The sequence below is a fragment of the Ranitomeya variabilis genome, chromosome 6, assembly GCF_051348905.1.
Source record: "Ranitomeya variabilis isolate aRanVar5 chromosome 6, aRanVar5.hap1, whole genome shotgun sequence".
In the NCBI taxonomy this organism is placed as follows: Eukaryota; Metazoa; Chordata; class Amphibia; order Anura; family Dendrobatidae; genus Ranitomeya; species Ranitomeya variabilis.
The window spans coordinates 277,867,731-277,895,066 of record NC_135237.1 but is presented as its reverse complement, the minus strand read 5'-3'; the positions used below and the strand labels follow the sequence as shown (position 1 = coordinate 277,895,066).

Here is a 27,336-nt window from a genome sequence, read left to right as displayed (position 1 = left end):
CCCTGCACTGATTAGCACTGCATCCCCACAAAAGGAAGATCATCTTAGTGGAGAATAAATCACCTGTAGGGAGTGGAGGCTGAAATCTCCCTTTGTCTTACAGTTTTAATGACTAATTTGAAGCTCTTTAGTAGTGATGTGCAACGCTTCTAACTTTATGACTCATTCGTTCAAATATTAAGCAGCAGACATACAGAAAAGCCGAGGTAGAAAACGCGTGTTGATTCCAGCGTTGTTGTTGTTCAAGCCCTCATGCACATTAGATGAAAATGAATTGCTCGCTGATGGCCCCAAACACATGCCAACCTTTTTTTTTTGCAACGATTATGAATGATCATTGATTGGTCGTTGGTCCAAAGGAACGTTTCACCAAACTAGCAGATGATCGTTTGTTCTGGGTGAAATTGGCCATTTAATACAACTTTGATCTAACTATATGGCCTTCCTTAGTCTGTGTTCCCACGATGAGCATTGGGTGAGTTTCTGAGGTTGCATCCCCTTTGAGTGCGCTTTTTAAGTATGTTTTTAACGCTGTGGTTTTTGTCCCTTTTTGATAGGTCATGTTTTATATTAAACTGCTCTGTTTTTGATAGATATATGGTTTTGATAGCACTTTATTGCTACATGGATTATAAGCATTTTTAATGCAATTCCAAAAAATAAACGCACTAAAAACACATATGTGTTTATTACCTGTGGATTTTTCTCATCTAATGCAAGTCTATGGGGAAAATCAGCACATAAAACTCAGCATAGTCGTAAGAGAAATTGACATATCGCGGTTTTCAAACGTGCACCGCAGGTCACTTTATATAGCATGAACAACAGTGGGCATAAGATTTCTAGAAATCCCATCCACTTTGCTGGAACTGTAAGATTCTGCGTTTTTTATAAAAATAAATAAGGAGCATCAAAAACTCATCTTGGAAATGTACCCTTAGTCTTCAACTATTTCACTGAAGTAGGTGTCCACACATTACCACTGTGCTCCCTAGCATCAAGGCTTCCAAGCTTACAAAGTCTAAAGCGGAGTGATGGATATTTACTATGCTAAATATGCAAGAATTTGTTGCCATAAAACGGTGGCCATGCCTTGTACCACATTTATTAAGAAGTCAACTTTCAACAATTTTCTTTTATATTCTGCAAGTACTTTAAATATCTGAAAATCAGATGGGGTCTGGGTTCTGAAACCCCCAACAATTACTCAAAAGACCCCAAAGATGTGTGCAAGAGACAGGAGCACACAGCTGCTTTCTGAGTTTGCTCAAAGAGCTGAGTACAGATTCAATACAAGGGAAAGAGTACGAAGTCTATGCTTTCTATTGAATACGTACTCTGCTGTAAATACAGGTTCAAATGGGGCCCCTGCCTCCAGAGCTGAACATTTCTACATGTTTTTTTGACTGAAAAGTGTGTTGGCGAAAATCTTTAACCCCTTAACCCCCAAGGGTGGGTTGCATGTTAATGACGGGGCCAATTTTTACAATTCTGACCACTGTCCCTTTATGAGGATAAAAATCTGGAACGCTTGCATGGATCCCGGTGAATCTGATGTTTTCTCACGACATATTGTACTTCATGTTAGTGGTAAAATTTCCTCGACATTACTTGCGTTTATTTGTGAAAAAAATTTCCAACTTTGAATTTTCATGCCTTTAAATCACAGAGATATGTCACACAATATAATTAATAAGTAACATTCACATGTCTACTTTACATCAGCACAATTTTGGAATCAAATTTTTTTTTGGTAGGGAGTTATAAGGGTTAAAAGTTGACCAGCAAGTTCTCATTTTTACAACACCATTTTATTGTGATAGAAATATATATATCATGTAGATCTCACTTGCATGTATACTCCTCTATAATCAAATATATACTTATATGCTCACAGCTAATATATACATTATAATCAATGGTTTAAAATGGCTGACAAACTGATATAAGCCAGACAGATTGTATGGGGTTTTTCCATCTTAAAAACAGGAACTCGGGTCAGATGTCTGAAATAATGCCTAGAATATAGCTGAATCTTGCTGAAACAGCAGACCAACAGTGTCAGATGACTCAACTCTGTCCTACATACAGAACTCAAGTTTAGTTGCTTAATCAGCTTAATCAGCAGTCATATGAGCATTAATCACAATATTCCATATATGTTTAGATAACCAATGACAGAGGAGCTAGACAATATGGTAATTAACTAACCACCCCTGACAACCCCTAACCACTCCTTTCTATGTGAAAATATAAAACTATGTATGTACAATAAAGTTTCAGTATTGATGGAATGTTGTTCTGTCACAGTTGTGTACAGTCCATTCTTGATGAGCGCTCAAAATACTCAGTCTAATTGGGAGCGGCCGCAGCACACACAGGGATATATTTATCCAACCCTAATATTTCCATAACATAATGGCGCCCAACGTGGGGCATGGATGAAACGCACGCGGGGACCCACTACTGACCGGAAAGAAGGAGGTGTTGCCATGGCCTTGGCACAGGGGCAGGAGACTGCGCAGCTCCATAAGTAAGGTAAGAAAATGTTATCATCTTACCTGAAAGTCCCCTGTGCCCAGTCCTTGTCTATGCCTCTTGCCGGTCAGGTGTGGTCATCAATTCCCAGGTAGTGTAAAAAGTCCTGAATCCAGACCCTGGGAGGTGTCTGCTGTGTGCCGTGTATATGTTTTGTGTAAAATCCGAGAGAAGAAGGAAAAAGTGACTTTTGCTTGTGGTTGCTGGGAAACAGACCGCAGGAGGTCAAATCGCTCGATAAGTTATTGCAGGATTCCCGTGCAATAGGAGAGACAGGAGGTCTTGGGGCAGGTAGTCCCATGTTCCAGGCACGGGTAGTGATAACTTAGATGGCTACTGCAGATTCCCGTAGTGCCAGCGATCCAGTTAGGACGTCCGGACCGGGGTGGTAGATTTCCCGCTTGTTGTGCTTCTCAGGCACTCAGGCGGCCCGGGCGCAGGTGCGTCCAGTGCGATTGGCAGTAGTCTGTTCCCAGCGCAACCTGCATGTGTCACAGAATTTAAAAGGGCATCTCTCGGATTGTCTATCTGTTTCTGTTTGTGTCATGTACTATTGCCGCTTTAAGAGCATGAAATAGTAAGAGAAAGTTTTGTTTTGTTTTTTTTTTCTCTCTCTCTTCTCCGAACTTCCTCTTTCTCCGTGCTGTTTAGCAGAGAGATATGCATTGTAAATCAAACTGTCACATCTGTTTTTTTACTGACTGTTTTCAGCTGCAATGCTGGCTATGTGTAGTTTTTTTTGTGAAGAAGTGAAATTTAAATTGTATCTATCATTTTTGATGTGACATAAGTGTTTTCAGATACGTGATTTTAGTGACATTTGATATTATTGCAATAGCATACGGAATAAAAAGAGGAAGTGTGTCTCTGACTGCATTTGAGCGCAGAGATTCTAAAAAAAAAAAAAGGAGAAGAGAAAAGACGTTTTCATCTTTAATTTTTTTTACTCTCTTAAAGGGTCTTTTTCTTTTTGCGGCATTTTAAAGTTTTTGAATTAAGTTTTCCTCAATCTTCAATCTCTTTACCTTTTTATTTTTTATTTATTTATTTATTTTTGAAAAAAAATTTTTTTTCCTCTTGTATCAAAGTTTTGAGTTTTTGGTTGTGAACTAAGTTTTTGACGGTTTTTCTTATCGTTTTGGGTTTTTCTTAGAGTTTTATATACTCATTTTTAGAAGTTTTTTTTAGTACTGTTTTCTTTTTTTCATTTTTGTGTGTTTTTCATTTTTTTTGCTTTTGCCATGGGGAATAAAGTGGCCGAGCAACAGGAAAGTCTTTTTACTTCCTGATGAGAAAACAGCCCCTAGATAGTGGCAGAACACGAAGGTGTGAGTATGTGAAGATTTTGGAAGGTATAAAGTACGTGAAATTCATTAGAATGGCAGACTTCAAGCTGCGGAGTGGCATGACGTAGAAAGGAAAATAAGGGAAGTTAGCTGATGTTAGATTGCTGAATACTAATACATGGTATGAAGTGGCAGCAGAGCTTACATCGTTTAGGTGGTACAGAAAGTTATGTGAGCAAACCAGGAAGTGATTTTTGTGGGTATAAGACAGGAGAATCTGCGCAGTAGGTAGTTATTTTTGCACAGTATGTGGTGCGCCCCGTCTCTCCCTACAGGGAGAAGGCATAATTGCTCCTCTCTATTATTCTTGGTGTTCTCCTCTATCCTCCTTTTTTCTTTGTCACTCTTTTTCTCCTCATTCTTCTCTCCCGCTCTCCTCTTTCTCCAACACTTTTCTCTCTCTCCACTCCTCTATTCTCCTCCTCATCTCTCTCCTCCACACCTTCCATCTTCTCCTCCTCCCTCTTCTCCTCACTCTCTCTCTCTTCTCCTCCACTCCCCCACCACACCTATCTCCTCCTTCTTTTCCTTCTCCACACCCATCCCTCCTCCTCTCTCCACCTCCTACTGCACACCCTGATTCTCCCCGTTTCTCTTTACCACACCTTTCTATCTCTCTCTCTTCCTTTGTCTCACTCATCAACCCCTCCCTCTTCTTCTTCCTCTTTTTTCCTCTTTGTTGCCGGCTGGGCCAACGCCCAATTCAAACAATATGGTGCTTACAGCACAAGGTTCCCCTTCCATGTCCCTGGCACAGTCTAGCCATTGCCATTTGTGATATCGGGGAAAGAAGGTGAAAGCCCCCCCTACAGTGGGCAGCCCTAGACACATCAGGTAGCAGACAGCTCAGCCCTGGGTGCAGAGGGGGGAGGAATGATATCAGAATGAGCTCACTGACAGATCCTCCGTTACCTCATTTCACAGTCAAACAATATTGTAACCCTTAATATACAACTTCAGCACCAGTCAGAGCTGCCTACATTCACACCAACATAGAACTATAAGCCTAATCCATCATAGCTTCAGCAAGGGGGGAGACATCCTCACACAAAAAAGCAACTTCTAAGTCCAAAATCAGTCAGTGTACGACCCCAGTACAAGCTATCACAACTATTCCTCTGATGAAGATGAAGAGGGAACATCATACATGCTGTCCAGTACTAGAAAAGAAACCCACAGGCACCAAGAATGCAAGGGCAGATAGAGGCACCACCATTACACTATGTGCACTGCACTTCAAGTCAGGTGACAATCTTCCAGACCCAGGGATGCATCCCATGCCATTTTACCGAAGAAAGTAGCAGAAGCAGCAAACATATGCAGCCACCTGGAATGATCTCTGGGCCATGAATGAAAATAGAAGCAGGTGATGCACTCTGGCCAATCATGAAGGAACAATTCAAGCTTCCAGCAGAATCAGACGTACACGCTTGGGAGTCAGGGCCACAGCTAATTGAACAGCTCAGAGAGTGGGCCAAAGGCAGATTGGCAGGACAAGCCATGACATGAGCCAAGATAAGACAGAGTCTGTAAAGAAGTTTCATTGCAGAGTAATGCAAGTATTCCAAGACTTGGGCTTCACCATTCATGACCAGATACACAGGGAAATGTTGGCACAGGCCTTTGTGCATGGACTGAGACAGCCAATCAGGAAACCACTGATAGTGGCTAGGCCTGAGAACAGGTCAATAGCAGTGGACTGACCCAGCAAAATGTTTTATGTGCGCCTAGGAGACTGTTTATTGCCGATTGTCACCAAAACTGCCGCCATTATAGCACCACAAAGAGCGCAAAGAAGGAAAAGGGTGCCATGCTGCTGAGAACGCCAGAAGGGAAGCCAGAGGTGAAGATGCTGCAAAGTGCCGATCAACACACCGGAAGAACCGCTGCAGATTCCAGAGAGGAGACACCGACCTCAATAAGGTTGACAAAGGGGAGAAGCTATGTTGGAGCAGGGGAAAGAAGTGATGGCAGATGCAGCCACAGCCCCTGTAATGCCCCAAGATCTTGGGTTGGATGCAGCCGCCGGTCTCATGGCACCCCCGGGCCTCGTCACTGACGCACCTGCAGGCCCCATCTTACCACCGCAGCTTTAATCAGCAGGCCGGACCCCGCTGCCGCTACAGTGCCCATCATGCCATTGTCCACAGTAGCCAAAGGGACCGAGTCCCAACCAGGATTGCAGAGGACGGCCCCTCTCATGGTGACTACTGACCTGGAAGCGCAACCACCCTACAAAGACAGAAAAAGTGTCAAGTGTTACATCTGTGGCAAGTTTGGCCATTTCCAGAACCAGTGCAGGGCACCCACGCCCCCGAAGAGACTGGACCCATGCAATCCAAGAGTTGGTCCAGAGAAACAGGTCAAGGAGGAAGTGCAGAAAGCAGTGAAGTACCCCGTCCATAGGACAGAGGCAAGCAAGCCAGGCCCGCAAGACACTATGCTCCTGACATGTAAAACTTCATCTGCAAGACCACTACCTCAAATTACCCTTAAAATGGATGGCGTTGTCAGATCCAAAGTGGTGCAGCCAGAAGTGTGATGACACCTGTGGAACTCACTGATCCCACCTGCCTATCAGAATCCTCTGTGTCTCGCATGGGCATTGATGGTCAAGTCAGACATTCTCAGCTTACAAAGCCACTGAGCGTGTGCACTCAGCCAGGACACTCTATCCTGTCCCAGTTTGTGGTGTAAAGGACCTGCCACTCAACCTGCTGGGAGCGAACCTACTGCAGAAGCTGAAGGCAACCACAGTGTTCCAGGGAGATGGGACAGTGACACTTTCTTCATCCCTGACCCGAGAAGAGTCATGCTGGCGGCCCTACAAGAACATTAAACAATTGATGAGGCCTACCCAAGGAGGTACTGGATGTAGTACCAGAAAGTCTATGGTCTAAGGGACCCCAGCACATGAGAAAACCTCAAGTTGCCCCAGTACGAGTGTCACTCAAGCCATGTACCCCGTACCCTCGTAAGGCCCAGGCCAGGCCTAGAGTCAAGCTGCCTCTGACCAACTGAAGGTCTACCTGGAAATAGGAATCATTGTTCCTCGCACATCGCCTTGCAATACCCCGCTTTTCCCCGTCAAGAAAAAGACTGTAAAAGGAGAGCCAGCCAAGTTCAGAATGGTATATGACCTGAGAGCTGTGAATGACGCCACGGTGTTTGAAACTGCAATTATGCCGAATCCGCACACTCTGCTCTTAAATGTGCCTGTCACAGCAAAAGTGTTCACAGTGAACAACCTGGCTAATGTTTTCTCCAGTGTTCCCCTTCATCCGGAAGACCAGTTCCTGTTTGCCTTAATGCACCAGGGGGGACACCACACATGGACAGTGATGCCACAGTGGGCCCAGAACAGCCCTTCACAGTTTACCAAAGCAATGTCCACAGTCCTCACCAACTGGGTCGCAGAACATGCAGAAGTAACCCTGCTACAATACATGGACGATCTACTCCTTTGTGCAATTGACTTTGACACGTGTAAAGCCCATTCCTTGTATCTCCTACTCTACCTGGCGGAGCAGCACTGCAAGATCTCAAAGAACAAAGTCCAGTGGTGTCTGAAGCGAGTTACGTTCCAGAGACACTGTATTGCTCACCAGGCGAAACGCCTAACAGATGACCGGAAGACCACAGTGGAGAAGATGGTCCCTCCGACAACTCCAAAGGTGCTACAGGCCTTCCTTGGTCTAGTTTCGTATTGCAGAGCCTGGATCCCTGATGCTTCCGTCCTAATGCAGCCTCTGTGTGAATACGTCAGCGTGACCCCGTTCCTCCAGACAGATGTGGCCTTCAGTTCGTTCAAGAAGTTAAAAGGCTCTGTAGTCTCAGCGCCAGCACTAGGCCCATCTGACTACGAGAAGCCATTCCGTCTCTACTTGATGAGAAAAGAAGGCCTTGCTACTGGAGTCCTGACACAGCTTCAGGGGGGAAAGCAGAGACTTTCGGACTACTTTTCAGCTTGCCTGGATCCAGTTGCAAGGGAAGCCTCTTCCTCCCGCATGAGAGCAGCAGTTGCAGCACACGCCCTCCTGGACAGGATTACTGACATCAGTGGAAAAGCCATTGGAAATCCTGGCTCTGCATGACATCTCAGCAATCCTCAACCAAACCCAGCCAAAACATCTCTCCACCGCCAGGCATCTTCGCCTCCAGTGCTCTCTATTCCTGCCCGACCATCTCCAGATGCACAGTCCTCAACCCGTCCACTCTACTCCCACTCCCAAGGGGGGATACAGATATGGACCTTCAGATAAAAAGTCTGATCTGAATTTGCTCCGGACGGATGACCATGATTGCTTCAGCATCATGCAACAGGAAACAGCAGGACTACCCAAGGTGGCAGAAGAGCCACTGACCAACCCAGAGTTGATCCTCTATGTGGATGGCTCCAGATTTGCAGATGATGAAGGAAGATTCCACACGGGAGGTGCAGCGACCAGCAATCAAGAGATCCTGTGGTCCAGAAGTCTGCCGCCCAGTCTGTCAGCCCAGGAAGCAGAACTGATAGCGCTGATGAAGGCCTGACAAGACTGAGAAAATGTACACCGATTTGGGGTACTCGCATGGCATAGCACACGACTTCGGACCCATCTGGGCTGCAAGGGACTTCATCACAGCAAGTAGAACAACCGTGAAGCATCATGGAGCCATTAAGGACCTGCTGAACACACTTCAACTTCCAAAAGTGGTGACTGTACTAAAAGTCAAAGCGCATGGAAAACTAAACACAGTAGAGGCACGGGGCAACAACATGGTCAATATGGCAGCCAAAGAAGCAGTCAAGGGAAGACAATATGGAAAAGTGGAAGAGGTCGTAGAGCCGGACGGCTACTACATGACGGCTGAAGACAGGAAACCTGACAAGATGACATCCTGGGATCTGCTCAAAAAAGCTGCAAAAGCAAGCCCCAAAGGACAAGAAGGAATGCTGGATGCAGAAGTGAGCAACACATGAAGAAGGAAGGGTATACTCAATGGACTACAAACCCTGTTTACCCCAAGCATGTACCCTATGGTGGTCCAGTGGGCACATGGGCCCACACACAGATTAAAGACACAGATGAATGATCCGATTGGTGCTTACTGGTTCGCTCCAGAAATCTCCACCCTAACAGCCAAGTTCATAAACAGCTGTCTGACCTGTGGCAAATGCAACCCTGGAAGAATGAAGAAAGTTCCCACACATCGTCTTGCCAGACCACTGTACCCCTTCCAGAGGATCCAGATAGACCACATCCAGATGCCGCCAAGTGGAGGATTCGAATATGCCCTTGTGGTCGTGGACGTGTTCTCAGGATGGCAGCCAGAAGCTTTCCCAGTGAAGAACCAGTCAGCAAAGACTACTGCAAAGAAGCTACTCTCAGAGACGAGATATGCAGCCATGGGGTCCCAGAAGTGATAGAGAGTGACCAGGGACCCGCATTCACAGCAAACCTCACATGAGAGATCTAGTCAGCAGTAGGGTCAGACTTAGGCCTACACACTCCCAATCACACTACTCAGTGTTAGGCATACTCCCAGAGGCCCAGAAAAGCTGTTACCATATGAAATTTTGTTTGTGTCTAGTCCCAGGTTAGGGGTATCCTTTCCCTTAGCAGCTGATTATGCAATATGATACTTTGTCTGCTTATGTAATTGAAATCACCAAGAAACTTGCTAACATCCATTCTCGAGTTTTTTTTCTTCATTGCCAGATCCAGATTCAGTGTCCGGTATGCACTCCTAGAAGCCAGGAGACTGGGTGTTGGTGAAAAAGTTTGTAAGGAGAACACCACTCGATCCCAGATTTGATGGTCCTGCTCAAGTGCTGCTGATGACACCAAACTCTGTGAAACTGGAGGGAAGACCCACTTGGATCCACTCATCGCATGGCAAGAAAGCTCCCCTACCAGAAGATGACACCCAAGCCAGAATGATGTTGTGGATGCCCTGCCTGACCGAACAGATGACCTCCCTGATAAAGACTGCACATCGCTCACTACACCTGCTACTGACTAAGAGACTGATTGCAACGAACCCCCGTTAGGGACAGATCTCCTGACCGCCCATTTGCGAAAAGTCTGTACGGAGTGGGGCACAGGCGTTAGGCTTGTGTCAGTTCGCCGACAGCACAAAAGAGTTGCAGCGCTTTGGGACAGGAGGCTAGGATTAGGGCAAGTGATATCTAAGGGGGGCTTGTGATAGAAATATATATATCATGTAGATCTCACTTGCATGTATACTCCTCTATAATCAAATATATACTTATATGCTCACAGCTAATATATACATTATAATCAATGGTTTAAAATGGCTGACAAACTGATATAAGGCAGACAGATTGTATGGGGTTTTTCCATCTTAAAAACAGGAACTCGGGTCAGATGTCTGAAATAATGCCTAGAATATAGCTGAATCTTGCTGAAACAGCAGACCAACAGTGTCAGATGACTCAACTCTGTCCTACATACAGAACTCAAGTTTAGTTGCTTAATCAGCTTAATCAGCAGTCATATGAGCATTAATCACAATATTCCATATATGTTTAGATAACCAATGACAAAGGAGCTAGACAATATGGTAATTAACTAACCACCCCTGACAACCCCTAACCACTCCTTTCTATGTGAAAATATAAAACTATGTATGTACAATAAAGTTTCAGTATTGATGGAATGTTGTTCTGTCACAGTTGTGTACAGTCCATTCTTGATGAGCGCTCAAAATACTCAGTCTAATTGGGAGCGGCCGCAGCACACACCAGGGATATATTTATCCAACCCTAATATTTCCATAACATTATTTTTAGGGACCACATCACATTTGAAGTCACTTTGAGGGGTCTATATGACAGAAAATACCAAAGTGTGACACCATTCGAAAAACTGCACCCCTCAAGGTGCTCAAAACCACATAAGAAGTTTATTAACCCTTCAGGTGCTTCACCGGAATTTTTGGAATGTTTAAAAAAAAAATGAACATTTAACTTTTTCACAAAAAATTTACTTCAGATCCAATTTGTTTTATTTTACCAAGGGTAACAGGAGAAAATGGACCCCAAAAGTTGTTGTACAATTTGTCCTGAGTACGCTGATACCCCATATGTGGGGGGACCACTGTTTGGGCGCACGACAGAGCTCGGAAGTGAAGGAGTGCCATTTGACTTTCCAATGCAAAATTGGCTGGAATTGAGATAGGATGCCATGTCGCGTTTGGAGAGCCCCTAATATGCCTAAACAGTGGAAACCCCCCACAAGTGACACCATTTAGGAAAGAAGACCCCCTAAGGAACTTATCTAGATGTGTTGTGAGAACTTGGAACCCCCAAGTGTTTCACTACAGTTTATAACGCAGAGCCGTGAAAATAAAAAAATCCTTTTTTTTCCACAAAAATTATTTTTTAGCCCCCAAATTTTTATTTTACCAAGGGTAACAGGAGAAATTGAACCCCAAAAGTTGTTGTCCAATTTGTCCTCAGTACGCCGATACCCCATATGTGGGGGGGAACCACCGTTTGGGTGCATGGCATAGGTTGGAAGGAAAGGAGCGCCGTTTCGGAATGACTTAGATGGAATGGTCTGCGGGCATCACGTTGTGTTTGCAGAGCCCCTGATGTACCCGAACAGTAGAAACCCCCCACAAGTTACCACATATTGGAAACTAGACCCCCCAAGGAACTTATCTGGATGTGTTGTGAGAACTTTAACCCCCCAAGAGTTTCACTACAGTTTATAACTCAAAGCCATAAAAATAAAAAATCATATTTTTTCACAAAAATGATCTTTTTGCCTCCAATTTTTTATTTTCCCAAGGGTAACAGGAGAAATTGGACCCCAAAAGTTGTTGTCCAATTTGTCCTGAGTATGCCGATACCCCATATGTGGGGGGAACCACTGTTTGGGCGCACGGCAGAGCTCAGAAGGGAAGGAGCACCGTTTTACTTTTTCAACGCAGAATTGGATGGAATTGAGATCGGAAGGCATGTTGCGTTTGCAGAGCCCCTGATGTGCCTAAACAGTGGAAACTCCCCAATTCTAACTCCAACCCTAACCTCAACACACCGCTAACCCTAATCCCAACCCTAACCACACCCCTAACCCCAACACACCCCTAACCCTAACCACACCCCTAACCCCAACACACCCCTAGCTCTAATCCCAACACACCCCTAACCATAACCCTAACCACACCCCTAACCCTCACACACCCCTAACCCAACCGTAAACGTAACTCTAGCTCCAACCCTAACCCTAACTTTAGGCCCAACCCTAACCCTAACTTGATCCCTAACCCTAATGGGGAAAATGGAAATAAATACATTTTTTTAATTTTATTATTTTTCCCTAACTAAGGCGGTGATAAAGGGGGGTTTGATTTACTATTTATAGCGGGTTTTTATATTTGGCAGCTGTCACACGCTAAAAGATGCTTTTTATTGCAAAAAATAGTTTTTGCGTCACCACATTTTGAGAGCTATAATTTTTCCACATTTTGGTCCACAGAGTCATGTGAGGTCTTGTTTTTTGCAAGACGAGTTGACGTTTTTATTGGAACCACTTTCGGGCACATGACATTTTTTGATCGCTTTTTATTATGATTTTTGTTAGGCAGAATGAACAAAAACCAGCAATTCATGAATTTCTTTTGAGGGGGCGTTTATTTCGTTCCAAGTGTGGTAAAATTGATAAAGCAGTACAGGTCAGTACGATTACAGCGATGCTTCATTTATATCTTTGGTGCTTTTATACAATAAAAACTATTTTATAGAAAATATAATTATTTTTGCATCACTTTATTCTGAGGGCTATAACTTTTTTATTTTTTTCGCTGATGATGCTGTATGGCAGCTCGTTTTTTGCGGGACAAGATGACGTTTTCAGTGGTACCATGATTATTTCTATCCATCTTTTTGATCGCGTGTTATTCCACTTATTGTTCGGCGGTATGATAATTAAGTGTTGTTTTTTGCCTTTTTTTTATGGTGTTCACTGAAGGAGGTAACTAGTGGGACAGTTTTATAGGTCAGGTCGCTACGGATGCGGCGATACCAAATATGTGTACTTTTTTTTTTTTATTTACATAAAGATATGTATTTATTGGAACAAATATTTATTTTATTTATTTTTTTCTTTATTTAGGATTTTTTGTTAAATATTTTTACACAGTGTAATATTTTTAAACTTTTTTACATTGTCCCAGGGTGGGACATCAGTGCATAAAGTCAGATCGCTGATCCGACACGTTGCAGAGCACTGTGTCAGATCAGCGATCTGACAGGCAGTGCCGGAGGCTTGCCGGCACCTGCTCTCAGCAGGCACTGACAAGCCGCCTCCCTGCAGGACCCGGAACGACCCCAGCGGCCATCTTGGATCCGGGGGCCTGCAGGGAGGAAACAGGAGGAGACGCGTTGTTCTGGAGGTCTCAGGGAAGCACAGAGGGAGCCCCCACCCTGCGCGATGCTTCCCTATGCCACCAGAACACTGCGATCATGTTTGATTGCAGTGTTCCGGAGGTTAATGTGTCGGGAGCGGTCCGTGACCGCTCCTGGCACATAGTGCTAGATGTCAGCTGTGGTAATCAGCTGACACCAGGCCGCGCTCCCCCCGCGAGCGCAGCTGATCGCATATGACGTACTATCCCGTCCATGGGAATTAAGTCCCAGGTCACATGGACGGGATAGTATGGCCAATGGCAGAAAGGGGCTAAAAAAAATTTCAGAACGTGCAGTTGATCTTTAACTGTTTTAATCATTTTTTTGACTGACTCGATAAGAGCCATAGAAAAGAGTTAAAACTTAGAAGAAAGGAAGCATGGCTTGAACTGCTACATTATATGTCCTGGAGCAAATCATTGGTGCAATTATTTACCAAATGCATCACACTGCATGAGGCACATTGATAATTTGGAGACCGTGTAGTCTTCAGCTATCTAAGGATTAGTAAATGTGCCCCGATGTTCCTAGATCTTCATGTGTAGCACCTTTCTGCAGGCTTTCCCTTCACAGCTGAGCAGATTTTGCTGCATACACATCCTTCTTTCCAATTCAATAACGTCCTAATTGGAAGCCATTATTGTCTGCCATGTGGGACACATTGTTGAGCAGCAGATTGGTCACTATTTCTATCAGCCTGGTAACTCACATTATTCTTGTGTCTCCTGACACCGCCATTCACAGTACATCCCTACACACCATTTGATTCACGCAGCTGTAATTACAGGACTTTATTACCATGTTTCTCCGAAAATAAGACTTCTTATAAGTCTTTTTATAAGACTTCTAAAAATAAGAGTCTTCTACTATTTTCTGCTCTAAAAGATGGGTAAGGGCTTATTTTCAGGGGATGTCTTATTTTTTCCCATGAACAAAAAAACCCAACAACATTTATTTCAAATATAATCATGTCATCATATTCTGGGACATCAACATAACTCTCCAAACCCTGAATTCTATCATGAATTTATTGCGATCCCATTTCCTTTTTCTATGTACAACAATCTACTCTTCACACAGGCTGACGAAGAACGATGGGGATAGAACAGTCACTAATATGTATGGGGACAGAATGATCTATCATGTTATCGGCAGCACATCTATTTACACCGGGCGATGTTCTAACGAGAAAAATGGCCCTTATTCATTAAGACTGGCATTGGCAGGCCAGTCTTAACCCCTTCACCCCCGGAGCTTTTTCCGTTTTTCCATTTTCGTTTTTCGCTACCCTCCTTCCCAGAGCCATAACTTTTTTATTTTTCCGTCAATTTGGCCATGTGAGGGCTTATTTTTTGCGGGACGAGTTGTACTTTTGAACGACATCATTGGTTTTAGCATGTCGTGTACTAGAAAACGGGAAAAAAATTCCAAGTGCAGTGAAATTGCAAAAAAAGTGCAATCCTACACTTGTTTTTTGCTTGCCTATTTTGCTAGGTTCACTAAATGCTAAAACTGACCTGCCATTATGATTCTCCAGGTCACTACGAGTTTATAGACACCTAACATGACTAGGTTATTTTTCACCTAAGTGGTGAAAAAAAATTCCAAACTTTGCAAAAAACAAAACAAAACAAAATTGCGCCATTTTCCGATACTCGTAGCGTCTCCATTTTTCGTGATCTGGGGTCAGGTGAGGGCTTATTTTTTGCGTGCCGAGCTGGCGTTTTTAATGATAGCATTTTGGTGTAGATACGTTCTTTTGATCGCCCGTTATTGCATTTTAATGCAATGTCGTGGCGACCAAAAAAACGTAAATCTGGCGTTTCGAATTTTTTTCTCATTACGCCATTTAGCGATCAGGTTAATGCTTTTTTTTTATTGATAGATCGGGCGATTCTGAACGCGGCGATACCAAATATGTGTAGGTTGGGTTTTTTTTTTATTGATTTATTTTGATTGGGGCGAAAGGGGGGTGATTTAAACTTTTATATTTTTTTTATTTTTTTCACATTTTTAAAAACTTTTTTTTTTTACTTTTGCCATGCTTCAATAGCCTCCATGGGAGGCTAGAAGCAGGCACAGCCCGATCGGCTCTGCTATGCAGCACCGATCATAAGATCGCTGCTACACAGCAGATTTGCAGGTGTGCTGTGAGCGCCGACCACAGGGTGGCGCTCACAGCCACCGGCAATCAGTAACCATAGAGGTCTCAAGGACCTCTATGGTTACCTTCCTGACACATCGCCGACCCCCGATCATGTGACGGGGGTCGGCGATGCGCTCATATCCGGCCGCACGGCCGGATGCGGTAGTTAAATGCCGCTGTCTGCGCTTGACAGCGGCATTTAACTAGTTAATAGCGGCGGGTGATCGCGATTTCACCCGCCGCTATTGCGCGCACATGTCAGCTGTAAAAAACAGCTGACATGTCGCGACTTTGATGTGCGCTCACCGCCGGAGCGCACATCAAAGCGGGGGTCCCGACATGTGACGTACTATACCGTCACATGTCGGGAAGGGGTTAATGAACAGGAGGGCCGCTGGAGTAAGATGCACCCAATTCATTAAAAGGCGAACACCACTTAATAATTTAGGGATCTTAAAAGTGCCGTGCGCCTCTGGCAGAAATGTACATACAATATGCGTATACAGTTGTGCTCAAAAGTTTACATACCCTCTTGGCCTTTTTTCAGAGAATATGAATGATAACACCGAAACTTTTTCTCCACCCATGGTTAGTGGTTGGGTGAAGCCATTTATTGTCAAACTACTGTGTTTTCTCTTTTTAAATCATAATGACAACCCAAAACATCCAGATGAACCTGATGAAAAGTTCACATACCCTGGTGATTTTGGCCTGATAACATGCAGAGAAGTTGACACAAATGGGTTTAATGGCTACTAAAGGTAACATCCTCACCTGTGACCTGTGAGAAATGCAAGGAAAATTGTTCGGGATGCAAAGAAAAACCCACAAATAACATCAGCTGAGATACAGGACTCTCTGAAAACTAGCAGTGTGGCTGTTTCAAGATGCACAATAGGGAGGCACTTGAAGAAAAATGGTCTGTCATCTTTGGTGACATCATCATAGTCACATGACTATGAGGTCACCAAATGTCCTCAAGCAAGCTTGACTTCAGAATAGAAATGCTCGAGACCCTGAAAATTTCCCCCCCATTCTCCCTAAGGCTGGCCCTGCATACCAGCCTGTCTCCTGCTTAGTTCACTAGATTCCTGCAGTTAAGAGACCTTTGGTGACATAATGGTCACATGACTGTGGTCCTCAAAGATCCTCAAGCAATCTTAGCTTCAGAAAAGAAACACTGGGATCCCCTAACACAGTGGAGGGCCTTGGGCAATTGCTCAGTTTTATTCCCCCTATTGCCGGCCCTGACTGTAACTAGGGTTTATTTTTGGAGTAGGGCTTATATTTCAAGCACACTCCAAAAATCCTTTACAATCACGCTAGGGCTTATTTTGAGGGAGACTCGGTAAGCCAACTCTTCAGCCATAAATCCGAGCAGGAAATAAGTGATCTAAGGTATCTGGTCTATAATTCTCTACTTACACCTGCAGCAGACGCGAGCAGGGACAAAGTAAAGGGCTGCAGTAATTAATGTCTCCTCCTACTCTGCCAAAGCCTGCAGGTAAGAAAAGCTAATCAACACTACAAAGTACGTTGCTTTACATCTAGATTACAAACTTAAAAATTACGCTTCATGTGAATCAATGGATGTATGATGATTAAACTAACTACATTAGAGAAAGATGAATAAAAATCTTTTAATTTTCCTAGGTGCGGCATTCTAAAACTGAACTAGAAGAGTACTGAACCAAGATCCTTGGGTCGTGTCTTAGCTCTACACTGTACAGAAGACGTGATTAAGTGCACCGGTACATTCCTTTACATCTGCCTCAATCAAGGAGTGAGCACACTAACTATACAATATTCATCATATGACTTGCAATACATGTTTACATTAGGTTTTTTCTTTTATCAAAAAACACAAAACTCAAGTTTCTTACATGCTTGTCTGAATTCCGACTCCACAAGTGCAGGGCTCCATGAAATGCATGGGCAAGAATCATTGACTTATCTGGGCTAAACTGACAGCCATAAAATCCTAGAGTATTTCCTCCAACTTCTCCAACGCGTACCTTCAATTGACAAGAGAAAAGGAAAAAAAAAATTAGGCATTTCTCGGAAGGCATCTGAAATATAATGCAGATGAAAAGACTTCTTTGTGATAGTAAAAAACAAAAAACAGGGTCACATGGATAACCACTATTTAACCCATAACTATTAAATTAAGGTAACATGTATAGGTTCCCTTGAAACTTCAATGGCTAAAGGAGTTTTCCATCTTCAATCTTTTTCATCCCATCAGCTTGTTCTATGTAATAATAACAAAATCAGCAGTATTTCCCTCCCTTGCTCCAGCACTACCTCTCAACCACTACTCCAGGTGATTGTTTACAGCGGTGACAAGACCACTACAGCACATATGACAGCTGCAACTAGTCACTGGGCTCAAGATGTATGCAGGTGTAGACGGCAGTGGCTGCCGAGCCGTAACAGACATGTGCACTAAGTTGTAATGTCACCATACCCTGTATACTCTTACAGGTAGCAGTTGCCGAGAGTTGGAGCAAGGGAAGGTAAGAATAGCTGATTTTTTATGCAGGAAAAAGTAATGGCGTGAACATGTTGGTTACGGTAACCCCTTAAATGCTCCATTAAAATTTATGGATTCAAAATGGCCTATCAAGGATCAACATTGGATCAATATTGCAATACTGGAATGCCCCTTTTAGAACCGGGATGTGCATACCTGTAGGGGCAATATGATGAAAGGTTCCCATTTATTACTACTAACCTTCAAATATAATATGAAACTACACCCCGCAACATTGACATTTAAACACAAATAAGACAAAGTGGAAGAATTGTGGAAATCACAAGTTACACAAACATGGTAATGAAAAGCAAATGATGAAAAAAATAAAAATGAGAACCATCTTTCAAAACTTCTTGATTTATTCTGTATCAAGTCTGAGTGCCAGGTACAGGAAATGTTACATGCACTTATTCTCTTTGGCAGGCATGAGGTTATAGATGGTTGTCTGAAGAATGTTCTGCCACTCAGCATGCACTTGGGCAGAACATTAAAATGCCAATACAATTGGTTGCACCACCAGTTCAATGTAACACTGAGTTGTTAAGTGCAACAGGACTGCAGACTAGAGGGCTCCAGCTACTGCACTTTATGCCACTGGTCACCATGGTCTCAGAAATATGACTAGTGTGACATTCCCTTGTATAGGCTTCTTCATGGCATTCCCCACTAGGTCTCCAGATCATTCTCCAGTTATCATTACATATGGTCTCCATGTTGAGAGTATGAGGGCAACAAAAGTCATGAAGAGTTCCTAACCCCGGAATATGATGTGGGATGAAATAATGTACAATAGCAGGACCCTTCTAGTCTTCAATTCAGGCACCTTAACAGCTCGGCATGATATTGATTTGGTTGTGGAACCAGTCGTACGGCCATTTGTCCCAACTGTCCCTGAGTCCGTTTTTTGTTTTTTTTAACATGACAACGTCTGGCCACATATTGCTTGTGCTACTGTGAGCAAGCTGCATTGTCTGAATGTGCTAACATGGCCAGCAGCATCACCAGAGTTATCTCCCATGAAGAACATCTGGGATATCACTGGATGGCAAATATAAAGGTAGCTGGCAGCTGCGGAACTTGATGATTAAGTAACAGTGATGAGGAAAAGTGCTCAGATAACGTGTTATCCACGTATCTTGGGCGTGCTCCTACATTATGTTCGAGTCTCCGCGACTGCATGTTTTGTGGCTGTTAAGACAGCTGCAACACATGAGGGGGATTGCCTGTTTGTTAGGGAATCGGAGATATTTCTGTACTTGTTAATACTCAATATTGAATACATTGAAATACTTTGAAAATGTGGTCTCTATGTTTTCATCATTTCCATACCAATAATATGTCTATCGATCCTTGGATTTCCATAATTCCACGACTTTCTTCCTTGTGTTGCAATCTCACTGTTGAGGTGTGTATAACAGAGTCTATTTCACATGCAACAACCATCATCCAGACAAATCTTACATATTTGGCCCACATTTTTAAGTATTTCAAACTTTCTTGCAAAATCGGAAATTTTATGCTGCATTAGTATTTTCCCACAAGATTGGAATGCCAAGAAGCAGAAGTGAAGTTGAAAAGAAATGATAGACAGCAATTTGAGCACTAGAAGTGGATTCTATACCCGAGTGATATGTCAGAGCAGCACTGCTTATAGGTCACCAAAGAACATGGCTTGGAGCTTTCCCACAAAGAATGCCTGTAAATGGATAAACGCACATACAATGCTCTAGCACTATATGCCATAAACTAATTCTGCCTGGTTTGCAACCGATTCCCATTTTCACAGAAGATAGCCTGCAAGCATGCTGAAATTGAGTCGCACAGAAATGAAACAACTGTCCTTGAATGTCTGCTCAATCATGACTGCACAATATATTCAACCAGGCAGCAGACTGAAACCTTCCAAATGGAAGAATTAAGCGTTGCACCCTTGGGGACAGATTCTATATTCCATTCATGGGCTACAGTGGCTTTATCCTTGAAAAGAACAAAAAACTAGCTAAGTGCAATGAAGAATGCCGTCATCCAAAAAGATTTAACAACGGTAAAATGCAATTAAGGAAACAAAAAAGAACACCGTTGAATATTATCCATTTAAATTGGGAAATGGGAGATCTCATGCATTAATAGCAAACACGGTTATCCCCTCAATGAACGCCCACCATCTTCTGACAACGGGCAGTGAGGGTCCATAATCTACAGTAACATCTTTTAATGGAGACACGATTGGGTTTTTTGTGCTTTCCAATGACCAGACTAAAGACTAGGGAACCTTTAAAGAGCCCTAGAGTAGTTTGATCAGTATGCCTACTATTAGGACACCGTAAAAACATCCACGGACATTAGAGCAAATCGGTCGACCAACAGCTTTCTCTACCCAGTCTCTTTAGGCTAGTTTCACACTAGCGTTTACCTGATCTGCGGCGGGCTGCTGACTTCCTCCGTGAAGCCCCGCCCCCCGCCGCACCTCCGCCGCTAGCTCCGCCTACTTCTGCATGCGGCCTGTGTACCTATATTTAACATTAGGTACGCAGGTCGTGCCGCAGTATGCGGATGGTGCCGCATGTGTCGTTTTGACGATGCGGAAAAAAAAAAAAAGCTACATGGCTGCGTCTACGATGGTCGCCGCATCGTCAAAACGACGCATGCGGCACCATCCGCATACTGCGGCACGACCTGCGTACCTAATGTTAAATATAGGTACACAGGCCGCATGCAGAAGTAGGCGGAGCTAGCGGCGGAGGTGCGGCGGGGGGGCGGGGCTTCACGGAGGAAGTCCGCAGCCCGCCGATCAGGTAAACGCTAGTGTGAAACTAGCCTTAGGGTACCGTCACACAGTGCCATTTTCATCGCTACGACGGCACGATTCGTGACGTTGCAGCGTCGTATAAGTATCGCTCCAGCGTCGTATACTGCGGTCACACGTTGCAATACACAGCGCTGGAGCGATAATTTCATGACGTATTTGCGATGTAGAAGCCGTTGGTTACTGTGCGCACATCGTATACAACCTGTGTCACATAATGCAATCATGCCGCCACAGCGGGACACTAGACGACGAAAGAAAGTTTCAAACGATCTGCTACGACGTACGATTCTCAGCGGGGATCCGGATCGCAGTAGCGTGTCAGACACAGCGATATCGTAAATGCATCGCTGGAACGTCACGAATCGTGCCGTCGTAGCGATCAAAATTGCACTGTGTGACGGTACCCTTAGTCCATCTCTGGGGACATTTTCTTTTTTTATTTAGGTGGATGCATTTGAGGCTGAAAATCATTTTTGCAATAAAAACCATGCACCGTTCTGTTTTGCATTTACAGACTCTAGCTTGGCTATATACACAACCCACCGAGTTTATCAAGCAGAAGATGATCCCAGAAAGTCTGGTGGTTTTTTTTTCCTGAAGCGTTTTTTTTCTCCCATTATTTCGAACATTTCCTACACATTTTTTAGCCTGTACTTCAAGAGTTTTCCTCATCATATTTGAGATGTATTTTCTTACTGCTGTTTTACTGTCATTTTTTCACCTCACTGACTCATAGAGATACAGCTAATGTTCTTTTTAAGCAAAAATTATAGCAAAATGCTCTAAAATATGTCAGGTCGTCTTTTCAGCTTTCTCATTGGCATGTTATATAAAGTACAGAATGTCTTCTGAAAGTAAAATGTCTGAAGAATGGTCATGTCACTTGTCACTTCTTTTAACCTCTAAGCATTTTTAGAAACCAGAAGCAGTTAAAAAAAGTTAAAAAACCTGAACATATGTACAACAAATCATTTTACATAGAAATATTCATTAGTTTGAGTGATTTACAATTCTGTGGTGGAATCAGACTGAAAAAGATGTTGGAAATCTGCTCAGAGGAGCTCAAAAAACGACAACTAAAAGAGTTAGAAACTTTCCCATTCCCTTTGGACCATCAGAATTAGCTCACTGATGGATTTTTAGAAAGCTCATTCTGTAGTCAGCAATAGGCAGTGCAACATAAAGGCTATAGAGGGCAAAAAGTGCAACATTTTTAATGAAATCCAATTTGAAAAATGAGGGTTTTTTTGCCAAAAAGACATGTATTTATGTTAGACAACATAATTATTCCCAAAGATGGACAACTCCCTCTATCAAAGAGACATCAAGTAAAAAGTATTAATATACTGAGATAAGCTAATGCAGCATAAATTTACAAAGAAAATGTATTTATAGTTATATATTATTTCTAAACACTCTTTTTCGGTGATTACTTTGTATCTCCGTTCATACTGCACCCACACACACAAATGATACACAAATTGAAAGGTAAACTTGTCCTCTTCAGCAAGAAAATAGCCAAATAAACTACACATCCACGATGTGATCACAAAATACAGTTTAAACATTAATTTTCATAAACCTGCAGTAAGGAAAAATGACCTGCAGGTGGCTCCACACTACCCCAAAGCACACTACCAAAAAGCTGGTTACAGACATCACAAACAAATCCTAACAGATTGCACAATTCACTGCAGGTGAGTCATGGCTACTTTCACACTAGCGTCGGACGACGCATGACGAATTGCGTCGTTGCGACGTACCGACGCTAGCAGTGAATGCGCCGCGCAACGGGGGCAGCGGATGCTGTTTTTCAACGCATCCGCTGCCCCATTGTGAGGTGCGGGGAGGCGGGGACGGAGTTCCGGCCGCGCATGCGCGGTCGGAAAAGACGGGAACGACGCACCAAAAAACGTTACAAGCAATGTTTTTTGGTGGCGACGGTCTGACGCAACACGATGCAACCGTCGCACGACGGTTGTGACGTGTGGCAATGCGTCGCTAATGCAAGTCAATGGAGAAAAAACACATCCTGCAAGCACTTTTGCAGGATGTGTTTTTTCTGCAAAACGACGCATAGCGACGTGCAGTGCATGACGCTAGTGTGAAAGTAGCCATATGCAAACACATTTGGAAACATGCACTGCTTATTCTATTGGAAACATGCACTGCCTATTGTACATTTCAAGCTGCATTTGGAGCACAGACCTGACATTGTTTGGGTTTGGAATTACTTTGCAGGATGACTAGGAAGAGGCGTATAAAAAGCTGGCCTCGAGGTAGGCCAACATGAACGAGACGTCCCAGACCTCTTCAAACACCATCTCAGCGAACATTAAACAGGCTACAACCTCATGAACAAAGGCAACAAAGACTTGAAAACCATAGACCGGCGCAACAGGAGCACAGACAACAGATAGTGAATCAGCGGAGAACACTACTGCAAGAGAACTGTATTGATTTAGTTCCACCTAATTACTTCCTGCGTCTTCAACAAGACATCTGTGCAAGGAGGTGCCAACATTCACTTCCAAAGACATAGTGTTATGCTCGCTTATTACTTCCAGACAATGAAGTTAAAACCCACAGTGTTGGGAGTATGGATAAGGTATGTCCACATTGTTCAACAAAGCTCTATTTAGGTGAAGTCGGTTGTGACCAATCTGCTTCCATCTGTTGCCACAAGGGAAAGGTTCTATTACTTGCCATTACGGTTTGTAAAGAACTTTAGACACTTATTGAAAAGAATGATCACGAAGCTCAAAACTATTTGCAAAATATACGGCAATTGAATAATGCTTTGGCTTTTGCATCAGTTCAAGTGAACTCTGTCAATATTCCTGGCAGGGGGACATATTGTTTCAAAATACATGGCCAGGTTTATCACATGGTGGAAGTTTACAGCCACCTGAAGGGGTTAATCCATCCCAATGTTGTGTTTAAGGAGGTTTTATAACAGCGATATTGTATTTTGCTAAGACCTAAATACCTCTCTGTGTTCATCATCTCAATAAATACATTTACATTTGACCAGCTTGATTTTTCGGAAATTGCCTGCGCCCCTGATGACCAATGTACAAAAATTTTGCACGGGCCAACTAGTAAAATTAAATTTAAAGATGTACTATGTATCAAGAAAAAGTTAATTTCATTGTGAATACAAAAAGATGGAAAACCTATATAAATTTGGCACCTACATGACTAATAACCTAAACAATTCATTTTATCAGGCTATTTGAGATTACATGTGAAAGATTACTATAAAAAAATCAAATAAATAACAGAACAGAACAATACTAAATTCACCTTTTTTCTATATTCCCACTTGAAAAAATACATTAACACATCATTTTTGTAATACCAAATAGTGCCAAAAATAATAAAATAATTCAATTTCTACCTCCTAAAACTAGGCCACATCCGGCCAACTTTTTCTTGTTTCAGAATGGACTGTTAAAAGAGGTGTACTGCACCCGGATCAAACAATCAAAATCCAAAAAAAACAGCTGGCCCTTAGGACCCATTCAGACCTTACATTAATGGGTTAAAACAGTCTTACATAATGCTAAATAAAAAAGGTGCACTTGGAGTCTAACTGTGCTTTCATATATATTTCTAAACTAAGGCTGGCTTCACACATCCTTGAAACACGGACCGTTCTCCTATCAGACCTGATACAAAGGGATATAATAAGCCATTAGCTCAGGCAGCCGGGTCTTCCGATAAGAGTACAGTCTGTGTACACGGCCTGAATGATGTTCTCCATCATGTAACATTTGTAGCCCTCATGGTTTTGTTTTCTAGACTGGACAATCTAATCTATAGATTAGGAGTTATGGTCAGCTCCGAGACATGGAAAGCAGTAGTCCATTAATTGGACAACCCCTTCTCAATCACTATGTTCGCCCCTTATACAATAATTACAGCTCCGGTTAGTCACCTCTGGTGACTGCGCTGTTCCAGCAGTGTCAGCACTGGCTCTTACGTGTCACGCGGGCCCTGCAGCCAATTCACCCTCCCCTCCTTCAGACGTAACTGACAATCAGAGGGGGTCAGAGCTCCGGGTGCTCTCTCACTTCTCCTGGATGTCTGAATTTGTCTGAATGCAGGGAGAGTGGCGTGGCCGCTGATATGCGAGCCATGGGAGAACCAGTTCCCACACCGCTGGAACAGCACCGGAGGGGAGCATAGCTGTTATTTTATAAGGGTGAAACATAGTGATTGAGAAGGGGTTGTCTGAGTAGTGGAAAACACCTTTACATTTAGATACTTTGGTAATTGACCATTTAAATTTCATTATCCCTTTTCTGCGGCCGCTCACATGATATATACACATCACACAGAAAAGTATGGTGGAAGTGCCATCTAGAAATACACCACAAGCACCTCGGGGGGTTGCAGTTGCTTTCTATGCTGTTCATTACTATTTTAATGTCAAGATGAAGGCATTTCTTTTTGACTAAAGAGCCAACTATAATGATACAAATGTATTATTTTCATCCTCGAGCAACGGTTGGGTTAACACTAACGTAATTAAAATCTTTAGCTTACAAAATAATGTACCAGTTTCAGCTCCACCATGCACATAGCCAAGAGAGTCTATACATGGGGACAGCCTTAGCATTAGGGCTCGTTCAGACCAGTGTATAGCATGGACGTGTGCTGTCACAGTAAAAATCACACCATACACTGACCAATGTAACTCAGTATGGCTGGCCAGATGACAACTTATTCACATGGACAGAGTACCTTTGTCTTCCATATTTCAGATGACACCCGCTTACTCATGTCCATGGGGCGCCCAAAAACTGGATCTCACAAGGATCATCTGTGTAACATTCGATTTTTATGGATACATTGCCATTAACCTAGGAAACTGTATTTCATCATGCTACACATGGAGGGCAATATTGGATGAAAATCGGCCGATTTTTCGGGCTAAAACTTAAATAACTTTTTGTACACTCATCTGACCCCGATCTTAAGATTAGGCATGTTTTAAGATATGATTGGTTTGAATTAATCATTTACACACAGATTTTATTAAGATTTAGATTGATCTTTAAAAATGTTAAAATCAACCCCATGGTTCAGAAAGTTGGATGTTTGCAGTCCGTGCCTTATTCGAGCTCGCTGTGCACATTAGAAAGGCTATAAGCAAAATTTGCCAGTTTTGGTAAAGCTGCTATTTTTTTTAATCCTAAGCAAAAGTTACTCCACAAAATGTAATAATAAACAACAGCATACAAACCTGCTCTAGCCATACTCCCGTCTCCTCATCAGGCTCCCATAGAATCATGGTTTTATCCATTGATGCGGATAAGAGGCTCATAGGTTGGACAATGCTGCCACCTGCAGGACAAAACACAGCAGTGGCATACATAATACAAAACAAGTTTTATACTGGTTCATACTTATATATATTAGTATAGTTGTAATCTATGCAAATGAATACTGTTAGAAAAAAAATCTATACTGACAAATTTAATTGGATACATTCACAAATCTTTATTGAGGAAAGGTTTGTAATATTACAGTAGAAGCAGAAACCTTTTTTCCTCTTTATTTATGTATGGGATTTTCTATATTTATGGAAATATATACATAGTACATGTACGGATGCAATCAAATTGATAGCTGCACCCTCCACTGAAAACTATAGGTACAATTACAAACTTTCTGCTCTTTGCAATAAAACAATCATCAAGAATGACTTAAGGGAACCTGAGAGGTTCCCCCATGGCCCCCAAATCACCAGCATTTGTATATTCCTTTATAAACACCCTGCCTAACTAGCTTGTTTTACTGTTTGGAAATACTGTTTCTGAAGATCTGTTAATGTGTCAAAGTCCTCTTTAACCAACCTGATACAAATATAATGCGTAGCCAGACATCAGCTTCTGTAAGCATTCCTGAGGAATTTTAGCATATTCCTCTTGGCAATGGCTTGAAGGTTACTAATATTCTTGGGTTTGTGTGTGCTGCAACACACTTCTTCAAATCCCAAAGATTTTCTATGGGGTTTGAGTTCGGAGGCTGTGACTGAAACTCCAGAATCTTCCAGGACTTCTAAAACCAAGTCTTGGTGAATTTTGCATAGGGTTATTGTCCTATTTATAGATCCAATGACCTCAAAGCTTCAATTTCTTCACAGAAGGCATGACATCACACAGGATTTCCTGATACTTGATTGAATCCATAGGATTATTGGCATGTTTGAAGATCCAATGACCTCTAAGCTACAAATACCTTACGGAAGGCATGACAATATCTTATAGGATTTCTTGATACTTGACTGAATCCATTGTATCCTCCACATTCTGTAGGTTTACATTGGTAGAGGAAGCAAATCAGCTCTAAAGCCTCATTGAGCCACCACTATGCTTCACTGTAAGGAGTGTAGTTTTTTAGAGTATGGTTCATTCTTCTTCCTCTAAACATACTGCTTATACATAGGTATCAGACATTTAAAGGCTTCCCCAGACTGGGGTCCAAAGATCGGTACCCGGTCCTTTTTGTCTGCCCTTATTCACACATTGAGGT

At 42.9% G+C, this 27,336-nt stretch overlaps 1 protein-coding gene across 1 annotated transcript in view; it reads right to left on the bottom strand.

The window, feature by feature from the left end:
* ELP2 (elongator acetyltransferase complex subunit 2) overlaps nucleotides 1–27,336 on the bottom strand; it is a 184,798-nt gene that overhangs the window by 75,996 nt on the left and 81,466 nt on the right. The window contains exons 10-11 of the mRNA XM_077269687.1: nucleotides 26,045–26,145; nucleotides 17,332–17,463 (exon numbers count right to left, since the gene is read on the bottom strand). Of these exons, the coding sequence (XP_077125802.1) occupies nucleotides 17,332–17,463; nucleotides 26,045–26,145 (233 nt within the window). The remainder of the gene's footprint in view (nucleotides 1–17,331; nucleotides 17,464–26,044; nucleotides 26,146–27,336) is intronic.